Consider the following 11,648-nt stretch of genomic DNA (forward strand, 5'->3'; position numbering starts at 1 on the left):
GCACTCCTGAGATATGGTTGTCAAGCCTCTGCTTAAAGACCTCCAAAGAAGGAGACTCCACCACACTCCTTGGCAGCAATTCACCAAACTTTCACCAAACTTTCCCCTGCTTAAGTTTAAAAAGGGGCTTCAAGCAACTAAAAAGGGGCTTCAGGCAACTAACTCCACGTGGAATTCCACGCGACCGCGACTTGCTATGCCCAATAAACAATGCCACAAAATGCCACAGAAAATTAACCAGGGCCCCAGTAAACCATAAATCATAATCAGTGCCTGATGCAAATAATAATTAATAATGAGGGCCCAATGTCATCCTCGTCATTATAAAAATAATCCCTCTCTTCACGCCGCCCAGCCTCCCAAGAAAAAACCCCCACCTCAAACAGTCACAAAGCACAAATTCCACGCGACCGCAACTTGCTATGCCCAATAATCAATGCCCCAAAATGCCATAGAAAATTAATCAGGGCCCCAGTGTACCATAAATCATAATCAGTGTCTGATGTAAATAATAATTAATAATGAGGCATTCGTCATTATAAAAATACCTTTTTATTATTCATTTGTTTGACCCCTCAGAATTACTCCTCCTCATAGAAATAAAATTAACAAGTTACCTTTTTTTGAGTGTGTGTTCTTCACTCCCCTTCAAAACAGTGACCAGTGTATATGGCCCCTTTCAATGCAGCCTGCTTACAAAGGCGTGAAAGACCAGCAATAAGCTGTTGCATAACGTTCCCCAAGGAAAGTGTTAGCTATTCACCAAACTTCCCCCTGCTTAGTTTAAAAAGGGGCTTCAGGCAACTAACTCCCACGTGGAATTTCCTATAGTAAGATGGCGGCCGCCTCAGAAGACCACATGGGCAGATAAGATGGCTGCTGGGATGATCCGGTTACCCAGCAACAGCACAGCTGTTTCCGACGCTTTTGAAAGCAGCCGGCAAAGCAAGCGTTGGAGCGCCGAAGCCACCTAACCCCCACAACTAGAATGCTGCGCATGTGACCAAATGGCGAGGACTTACTTTGCTAGAGACAAGCCCCGACACTACCACAAGCCTCCCTCTCTTCGCACCGCCCAGCCTCCCAAGAAAAAAACCCCACCTCAAACAGTCACAAAGCACAAATTCCACGCGACCGCAACTTGCTATGCCCAATAATCAATGCCCCAAAATGCCATAGAAAATTAATCAGGGCCCCAGTGTACCATAAATCATAATCAGTGGCTGATGTAAATAATAATTAATAATGAGGCATTCGTCATTATAAAAATACCTTTTTATTATTCATTTGTTTGACCCCTCAGAATTACTCCTCATAGAAATAAAATTAACAAGTTACCTTTTTTTGAGTGTGTGTTCTTCACTCCCCTTCAAAACAGTGACCAGTGTATACGGCCCCTTTCAATGCAGCCTGCTTTCCCCAAGGAAAGAACAATTCACCAAACTTCCCCCTGCTTAAGTTTAAAAAGGGGCTTCAGGCAACTAACTCCTCCGCCTCCTCCCCTCGCCTCGCCTCCTCCCCTCGCCTCCACTCCTCGCCTCCTCCCCTCGCCTCCACTCCTCGCCTCCTCCCCTCGCCTCCTCCCCTCGCCTCTGCCCCTCGCCTCCTCCCCTCGCCTCCACTCCTCGCCTCCTCCCCTCCCCTCGCCTCCACTCCTCGCCTCCACTCCTCGCCTCCTCCCCTCGCCTCCTCCCCTCGCCTCCACTCCTCGCCTCCTCCCCTCGCCTCCTCCCCTCGCCTCCTCCCCCCGCCTCCACTCCTCGCCTCCTCCCCTCGCCTCCTCCCCTTGCCTCCACTCCTCGCCTCCTCCCCTCGCCTCCTCCCCTCGCCTCCACTCCTCGCCTCCTCCCCTCGCCTCCTCCCCTCGCCTCCGCCCCTCGCTTCCTCCCCTCGCCTCCTCCCCTCGCCTCCACTCCTCGCCTCCTCCCCTCGCCTCCGCTCCTCGCCTCCTCCCATCGCCTCCTCCCCGGAGCCGCAGCAAAGGCTTTAAAGAGCCACATGCGGCTCTGGAGCCGCAGGTTGCCGACCCCCGGTATAGTTCTAAATCTGGAAGTGCAAAGCCTCCTCTCTCTTTTTTATCTGTTAATAATTGGTATTTTATTCTCAGTTCTCTCCCCCCCCCCCCCATTCCATATAAATTTTGCCATATCTCTTTTCCATACCTGAAAACACTTCATCCCTCCCAGTATCGGAATTGTTTGAAATAAAAAGATAATTTAGGGAAATACATTCATCTTAACTACTGAGATTCTGCCCCATAGTTTGGTGTAGTTATCTTCATAAAGTTTAATACCCTTTGTTGATATACAGATTCCTAGATATTTTACCTTACCTTTAATCTCTGTAAGCTGTTGTATTTCTTTTTGCCCCCCTCCGTGTTTAGATTTTTAGTTAATATCTTAGTTTTTTGGTAGTTTACCTTCAGGCCCGCCACTTTTCCATATGCTTTACTTCAAGCGCTGCTGGGATACTTTCTTTTGGGTCTTGTGTTGTTATTATCAAGTCATCTGCAAATGCTCTAATTCTATAAGATTTTTTCCCCCAATTGTAATTCTTTTTATCTTATCAAACAGGGGGCAAGAATTGAAAATTCTTCAGTCAGGTTTTCATTTATAATTAACCTTGCTTTTTGTTGTTGGTATATCGCTTCTATTGCCTTTCCCACTTGCCCTTCTACTCCCAATATTTCTAGTTGTTTTTCCCCCATAAAATGCCAGGAGACATTATCAAATGCTTTTTCTGCATCCAGCAGCAAAATTGCTGCTTTTTTATCAGTTTTAAATTCTAAATATTCCAAAATATCTACAATATTCCTGGTGTTACTTGAAATTTGTCGACCTGGTAAGAAACCCACTTGATTGGGGTGTATTAATTCTTTTAATATCTCTTTTAATCCAGCAAAAAGTTTATAGTCACAATTTAGTAAAGATATTGGTCTGTAGTTGGGCATTAGTTCAAGATCCTTGTCTGCTTTGGGTATTAATGTAACATATGCTTCAGTCCAGAATTTTGGTATTTTCCCATTTTCAAAAGTTTGGTTCATTATTTCCTGTAGTGGGGCTAGTAATATGTAATGGCTTGGCTCTCCCACAGAAGCGAGACACCGGCAGTAATTATCTCAGGTTTATTGCTCAAACACATAAATCACTCCGGAGCTCCTTCACTCAGTGTCTGACTCCAAGTTAGCAGTTGCCGAGTCTAAACTCCGCCCCTTCCTCTTCTTCCAACAGGGGAAAAAACCCTTTTACTTCCGCTCTTTTCCCCTCCTCTCACTGACCTTTTCGTGCCTTCAAGTTTTTGGGCTAGCTATTCCCCTTCTGTCTCTGAGCTATCTGCTCCTTGCTCTCTGATGTTTTCTGAAGCTATGCCACTCAGCTTCCCCTCCTCCCTCTCACATTCCAGTTCACATTCCAGTGTCCTTATTTCCCTTAGCTTGCTTAGATTCCCAGCCTCTGTCAGCTCCGGAAAGAAGCTGACATAATATTTCTTCTAACTTTTTTGTAATATTCTATTGGCAATCCATCAGGGCCAGGTGTTTTACTTGGTTTCGTTTTTTTCATTACATTTCTGATTTCTTGTACGGTTATTGGGGTATTTAACTTTTTTATTTTTTATTGGCCACTATTTGATGTCTTTTTAGATATTGCTCTATATCATCTTTATTTTTTCCTTTTGCTTGTATAACTCTTCATAATATTTCACAAATTTCTGTGTTATTGTCTTTGGATCGTCTATAATTTTTTCTCCTATTTTTAGCCTATTTATTTATTTTTCATTTTCTTTAATTTTCAAGCCAAATATTTGCCGGGTTTATTAGCAAATTCAAAATTATTTTGCATCCAAATTTTTGAATTCCAATCCATTTCCTGTTCAATTTTTGTTTTGTATTCCAATTTTAATAATTTAATTTCCTTTTTTATATTTTCATTTTTTGGATTTTTATTTAATTCCTTTTTTTTATTCATTGAATATTCTATTTTTTGCCTCCTCTTTTTCTTTTCTTTGTATAGCATAGCCTCTGATGATTGCTTTACTAGTATCCCAAATTATTCTCAATTCTGTATCTTTTTTGCTATTGGATTTAAATAATTCTTGCAAAGTTTCTTTTGCACCTTCTAGTATCTTCTCATCATACAATAATGATTCATTTAATTTCCATCTTCTTATTCCTACTTCCCATTCTGGTTTTAATTGAAGTAAAATCGGATTGTGGTCCCAAATTGTCTTTGTTAGGATCTGTGTCTCATGTATTCTCCCCAATAAATCTGTAGATTGCCATATGGCATCAATCCTACTTGCCTTTTTTAAAAAATTTTGAGAAATAGGTGTATTCTCTTTTTAACTTATGTTTGAACCTTCAGGAGTCTTTCAGGAGTCTTTCAAACTTTCCACCAGTTTAAAAAAGTTACTGGGTAATTTCCCTTGTTTTTCCCTGTTTCCTGATCTGTCCAGTTGCGGATTCACAACCCCATTCAAGTCTCCAATTAATATTGTTTTTCTTCTGTATATTCCAGCATCTTAGTTTCAATTTTTTAATCCCCCCCCATTGGGTGCATAGATTCCTATTATGTAGATTGTTTCCCCTTGATATTTTATTTTGAGTATTACTGGTCTCCCATCTGGGTGTGTAAATAATTATTCTGGTTCGAGGTGGGGCTTAACGGAAACCACCACTCCTCTTTTTTTAACTTTGTCAGCTGCAATGAATTCTACTCCTTATTTCGGGTTTATCAATACTCTTTTATGTTCTTTTGTGATCTGTGTTTCCTGTAAACAAATCATGTTGAACTGTTTTAGCAGAATATGTTTTAGCAGAATAGGTTGTGTTTTATTTCTTTTCTTTAATTGTTTGATCCATTTATATTCCAAGTAAGTATTCTAAGATTCGTTTTATTATTTTAAAAAAAAACCTTCAGGTGTGGTGACTCTATTTACTCTCTGGATTGTGATCTTAATGTGAGGTTTTTGGACTGAGATTTCTGTCTGTTTGTTGTTTCTTGACTCCTAGTTTGTTCCTTTATGTTCTAGCGAAAATTTCTGCCTCTTCTACTGTTTTGAATTTCCTTCTTTTCCCTTTAAAATTAAAGGACAGTCCTTCAGGAAATTCTCATTTATAAAATATTGATTTTGCTTCTAGGGCTCTAGTCAGAAAGTAGTATTTGTCTCTTTTTCTTAGTGAACATGATGGGACTTCTTTCATTATTATGATTTCTTCTCCTTCAATTCTGAATTTCTTTTTCCTTCTTGTTTGTAGGATCTTGTTTCTTAATTTATTTGTAATGAATGTGATCAGGCAATCCCCTGGCCAATTATTCTCTTTTGCTTTTTTTGAATTTACTTTGAACACAGATTCTATATTTTCCAAAATTTCTTCTTCATTTATTTATAGCCATGTGGCTAGTTCTTTCAAGATAATTTGTTGTAAATTTCCTTCCGGAACCTCCGGAATTCCTCTTAATCTGAGAGTTTTATCTCTAGATTGCACCTGCAAAATTGACATGGCATCCCATGTGGCTTCCTGTGTTATTTTGAAACTCTCTCTTTCTTTTTTAGCCTTCTCACATTCCTTCTTACATTCTTTTAATTCTTTTGAGAGTTTTTTGGCCATATCCTCAAAATGCTGTGACTTATTTTTAAGTTCTTGTACCGTTTTTTTATGATCCTCATTTTTCTTGGAGATATCATTCACTTGTAGTTTCAGTTCTGTGATTGTATTATCTTCAATTCTACCACTCATTTTATCTAATTTTTATCTATTCCTTTCATTTTATTATTCATCTCCATTTTTAAGTCATTAAATTCTTTTTTCATCTCCCCCATATCACCCTTCAAACTCCAAATTAATTCTTTAACATCCATATCTAAATCCTGATCTGAATAGCTCCTTCCTTATTCTTTAAAAGTCACACTTTGATTATATTAAATTAATAATCACTTCCTCCCCAAAGTTCAATCAGTCCCCCTTTTGTAATGACACAATAGTCTACTTGTTGTTTTTCCTCTGCAGCTTCAACTTTTCCCCTTTGTTTCCTTAATATCAGTTCAAAAAGTAGCTGCAATTCTACTTCTGGCCACTTGGCGTTTGTCTCCTTAATATCAATCCAAAAGTTGGCTGCAATTCTACTTCTGGCCACCTAGTATTTGTCTTTTTGCTATCAGTTCAAAATCCTCCTTTTTATTACTTATGTTTACTGTGTTATCAAGCTGGGACCTGGACTCCTGACTCTAGCTGGTCTAGAAAAATACCATGGTCAATGATATCAAAAGTCACTGAGACATCCAGCAGAACTAGGAAACAGCTTTCATCTTTGTCCCTAGCCTGCTGGAGATCATTGAACAATGAGACCAAGGCAGTTTCAGTCCCATGATGAGGCCTGAATCCCATTTGGAAGGGATCCAAATGGTCTGCTTCCTCCAGGGATGCCTGGATCTTGTTTAGCTATCGACCACTCAATCACCTTGCCCGAGAATGGAAGATTTGAGACTGGGTCATAGTGACCGGGTATAAAGATGGTTTTTAAGAAGTGGTTTAATAACTGCTGCTTTCAGTGGATCTGGGAAGACTCCCTCACAGAGGGAAGCATTCACACCCCTTGAAGCCTATTGCCCAGACCTTCCTGGCTCGCTCTTATAAACCAGTATGGGCAAGGATCAAGGAGACAGGTGGTCTGTCCACATCCTCGGAGGTAACAGATTGGAATTGATCCCACGCAACTTGACCAATCAGAACTCTAGCACTCTCCCACCCCAGGCCTGCTCACACGGTGGAGTGACTCTGGGTGACTTTCTCTGCAAAAATGTTTACAAAATCATTGCAGGAGATCTTGGGGTCTCCACCAGGACCCAATGGCAAAGGTGGTTCAATTAGATCTAATGGAAACCACCTGAAAGAATCTCCTGCTGCCCTTTCCCACAGATTTAACAGAAGATCCACTTTGCCGCTGCTATTGCCACTTGGTAGGCTAAACATTGATCTCTAATCCATGTTTGGCCTGATTCAGAATAAGTTTTCCACCACTGGCACTCTAGCAGTTTCATCTCTCTCATTAATCTCTGATTCCCATCTCTCTCATTAATCTAGATGAGAAGCAAAGTTCTGCCATCCAGTTCTGCTAAAGATAGGAATGATTTATCCATATTTTATGCATTCTTATAAGCATTATTGCCCACATATGTACAATATCACTTGAATATAAACTCCAAGACTCCTAAAGTAACCAACATATAAACAGTAACATACAGCAATGCCTACAACTGTAGAAAATATGTGTATATTAAAATACAATGCTGTACAAATATAATATAGTAAATAACTTGACTCTATATGTACTATATGTTTTTTTTGCATGTTATTGTGTGCATAAACTTTCATATAATTAGCTGAGACTTTTAAAAAGAAATCTGACAATGCACAAGCTGCTCAGAGGTGGGTGCTTGATGTGGTCTGATGCAAGCAAACCTCAGTTGGGTCAGAACACCAAATCCTATTTAAAATAGATTCTGTCTCCATTTCTACACTGTATTACCCCGTTACAGCTCTCATCCATTTTTAGTCAATATGTTTAGTTCCATTCTGCCCCATTGACCTTTGGCTGCAGAATTAAGTACAGTGGTTCCGGAGCCCCATTCGCATCCTGAAGCGAACGCAACCTACGTCCGCACATCATGATTTGCCGCTTCCGTGCATTCATGTGACATCATTTTGACCGTCTGCACATGCACAAGCGGCAAAACCCAAAAGTAACGCATTCCATTACTTCCAGGTCGCCGCAGCGCACAACCCAAAAATACTCATCCCGGAGCTACTTTAACCCGAGGTATGACTGTACTCCTCTGACCAGAAGGAGATCGTCTTTTTATGCAACTGGGTCCAGTGACTCATACTGCCCAAAGCTTTACAGCTTAAGGAATGTAGGTTCTCAGAGACCAGAGTTACAGCCTTGGGTTGTTAATTAATTGGAAGACAGTTGACTGATCAATTAAACTGCCTTCATTGGTTCACAGTCTAATATGAGCCACAGTATTTGATTCTGATCTGAAGTGGAAAAATCTCTAGAGTTTCCATTACTTATCATTTATTATTAATGCTGTGAGACAACAGGGAATCTGCCACTCACACTCCATAGGGACATGCAAACCATTAACCATTAAGGCAACTTTAGAAAAAAGGGAGGCTCTGATATAAAACTGGAATAACAATATTCTTTGGAAATCTAGCTAAAGTTTGCTCTCCTTTTCTCCAGTGTCTGGTATGCTCGTTTCCCTGATCTTACTAGGGGTGAGGTAGAAAACTGGCTTCAAAAGAATCAAAATAAGAGTTGGTGTCTGTTACCCTTTTGAAGTTGATCCAATTTGATAACCAAGTACATATCAGGCAGCTCAACCCCACATTTCTTCAGGTGAGACTTTTTTGTTTTTATGAAAGAATAAAAGCATGGGAGTAAGAGTGGGAACCTCCTTCTCCAGAAGCTTTATTTTTAAACCATTTGGAAAGACATCTGTTAAGTCTTGGTAGAATCCCAGCAGGATATATTAATTAAGGAAAACTCACCACTGTCTCTTTGAAATTATCATTGGTAGAGTGTAAATTATTTTGAGGCAAGGGTTCAATAAAGATATTTTGATTCTGGTCTAGGAAACATGACAGATCTCAAAATGCAGGTTAAATATGAATGGGCTAAATGTTCACATTCAGATACTGGATTTGCCACCACATGCTGTACAGTAATGTGTGAGGAAATAGGGTGGGGAAACCTTTAATATCTGCTTTGAAGGAATACCTAAGTTTCCAACTAAGAATATAGCTTTGGAATTATGAGCCCTGATTAATCCCTTTGTGCTACAGACTAAACTGCAGATTGTTGACTTCTGCATCAGGAGAGGCAAGTCCTATATTTTCCATACAGTAGTCGGGGGGCCAGAAGTATATTTTGCTGCACAAGACAACCCTTGCAAAGTGTGCCAGTGTATTAAAGCAAACATGACATAGTACTGAGAACACAATAATTTAATTAATTATGGCATTCTCACTACTATTACCAATGATAACCTTTGGACCATGGCTGAGTGCTATATACAGTAGCTAAAAAGAGGGGTCACATGGAAGTGAAAAGTCTATCTCATGCAAATAATTTTTGAAAACAAATTCATTTTTGAGAACTGGTGTCACACAATGACATTCTGGCTAGTTCACAATGCCACTCTCTTCCGCAATGGTCTTATGGCTGTGGTAATTATTTCTAATTTCCACCTCCCCACCCCTATGTAATTCTTCCTCAGCAATCTTTCCTTAATACACACTACACCACTAACAGCCTACCAGAAATCCTAGCCAGTTGTTAAACTTACAGAGTTAGCCCACTGCTTTCTAGATATTTTGGACTAGAAATCAGTATGGCCAAAGGTCACTGATGATGTAAGTTGTAGGGCAACAGGATCTGCAAGACTCCAACAGAGACAGTCCAGTTGTCTTAGCAATGACACCGCCAATTAAAAATCAGTGCACACGATTTTATTACCTAGATAAATGTTCATTCATTGATTCAAAATCTGGTTTACTCCACTCTATTTTAGCTTCAACATCTCTCAACTTTGTTCCTCACAGACTAGTTGAAGAAGGTTATGACAGGTGAAAACAATACAATGGTTACAGAGTTTGTTTTGGTGGGACTTTCGAATCACCCGAGAGCTCAGATGGTCCTCTTCTGGCTGCTTCTGATAGCCTATTGTATTACTCTCTTTGGCAATGGCCTTATGGTTCTGGTAATTATTGCTGACTCACACCTCCACAACCCTATGTACCTCTTCCTCAGCAATCTCTCTTTGATAGACATCTTCTTCACCACAAACAGCATACCACCAACCCTAGCCAACTGTTTCATTGTTAGAGCTACCATTCCTGTTACAAATTGTTTGACCCAAATGTACTGTGGACTCTTCCTTGCCATGACAGAATGCTTTCTTCTGGCTGTCATGGCATATGACCGTTTTGCTGCTGTGTGTCATCCCCTTCATTACACCTTAATCATGAACAGTAGGCTCTGTATCAGTTTAGTAGCCTCATCCTGGATTATTGCTTTTCTGCTGGCTGTGCTCCCTGTATTTTTCATACCAGTAAGCTTTTGTGGCTCTAATATCATCAATCATTTTTCTTGTGAAGCCCAGGCAGTCCTTAAATTGGGCTGTTCCAATGCCCGCATCAATGAGATCTTCTCAATTGCTCGGGCTATTCCAGTTCTTGTTGTTCCTTTTCTCTTCATCATGGTGAGTTACATTCGCATTGGCCTGGCAGTGCTAAGGATCCAATCGGCAGAAGGTCGAAGCAAAGCGTTCTCCACCTGTGGCTCCCACCTGATTGTGGTCAGTTTATTCTATGGCACAGCCATGTCTACGTATCTTCAGCCACATGGCCAATCCTCCTCTGATCGGGACAAGCTGATCTCCCTATTCTATGGGGTGGTGACTCCTATGCTCAATCCCATGATCTACAGTTTGAGAAACAAGGAAGTAAAGAGAGCTGTGTGCAGAGTGATCAAGAAGAAACTGCCAAAATGAAATTAGTCATATTGTGATAAAATCTGTCCTTTACAACTTCTCTGTCGTTCTCTAATGGTAGGAAATCAGCTGGTTGTGTTAATCTGGTTATTGGAAAGATCAATATTAAGCAGGCCTTCAGTGCAAAAGAAGGCTCCACTTTTAGTTCCCATGAGCTTGTGGTCAGTGTCTTGAATTGCTCAGTTTATTACTATTATTTTATTATTATATATTTATTTATACCTCACCCTTTTTAAGGCAGTTTATATCCTAATTGAGATGCCCCACTTCTCCTTAGAATACAAACAGTTCTGACATATTTTATGTTTCATTATGTGTTATACACATTGTTATATGTATAATATTATGCCCATTTTATGGCCTCATACACTCCAGGTTTACTATATGAATAATAAATGTATTTTTGCTTATAATGTGTATTATTTTTTGCATCAGTCAGGATTACTTTTGCAAAAAGTGCATCAGCAGCTCAGCACAATATGCATAAATGGAGGACTTCAAGTTAGAGTTGCCACTAAATTCCACCTGTTAACAATTCCCCTCACCCTCAAAAAAGGAAGTCTCTGCTCTGAAAAAATGCCAGAGGCTTCTTGTCAGAAGAATAAAAATACTTAATAAGAATATATTTCCCTAATGGTGCAAGATTAACTGGCTACATTGTCTGGCTATTAGGAGTATCCAACCACCACAACTTTATTGCACGGTATTAGGGATGGAATTTTCTGAAAATCTGTATATTAAGTTTATCTGTATGATTTTTTTCCTGATTTCCAGCTTCCTCATTAATCTTGAGAAGAAGAAAGCCCCCCCCACGTTCTGCTAAAAATACAAACAATTCTGGCATATTTATATGCATTATTATATGTATACAATCATTTATTCATAAATTGCTATCCATAAAAATATCAGAGCAGTTTACTATTGTACATATAATCATACAGTAAAAACCGTATACAAAGTTAAAATCAGAAATCAGTTAACTATTGAAGAAATATGTATTCTAAACTGCCTGCATAAGCCTGATGGAAAACAATTAGAAATTGAAAGTGGAAGGCCCTGATACATTTCAGGTGCAACATGAAAACCAGGCAATC

The 11,648-nt window shown here is 39.8% G+C and overlaps 1 protein-coding gene across 1 annotated transcript; it reads left to right on the plus strand.

Moving 5' to 3' along the window:
• The first annotated feature begins 9,262 nt into the window (after positions 1-9,262).
• Positions 9,263-10,661, plus strand: LOC310839463 (olfactory receptor 13H1-like). The gene has a single exon (XM_083728099.1). It carries the CDS (start codon positions 9,622-9,624, stop codon positions 10,552-10,554), a length of 933 nt encoding a protein of 310 aa, XP_083584225.1. The 5' UTR covers positions 9,263-9,621; the 3' UTR covers positions 10,555-10,661.
• The last annotated feature ends 987 nt before the right edge of the window (positions 10,662-11,648 follow it).

Source organism: Podarcis gaigeae (genome assembly GCF_964106915.1).
Source record: "Podarcis gaigeae genome assembly, chromosome: 2".
Taxonomy (NCBI): Eukaryota; Metazoa; Chordata; class Lepidosauria; order Squamata; family Lacertidae; genus Podarcis; species Podarcis gaigeae.

Bases quoted from the DNA above. Each gene is read 5' to 3' on its own strand.
- LOC310839463 (XM_083728099.1), top strand. From the start codon at position 9,622: ATGACAGGTGAAAACAATACAATGGTTACAGAGTTTGTTTTGGTGGGA.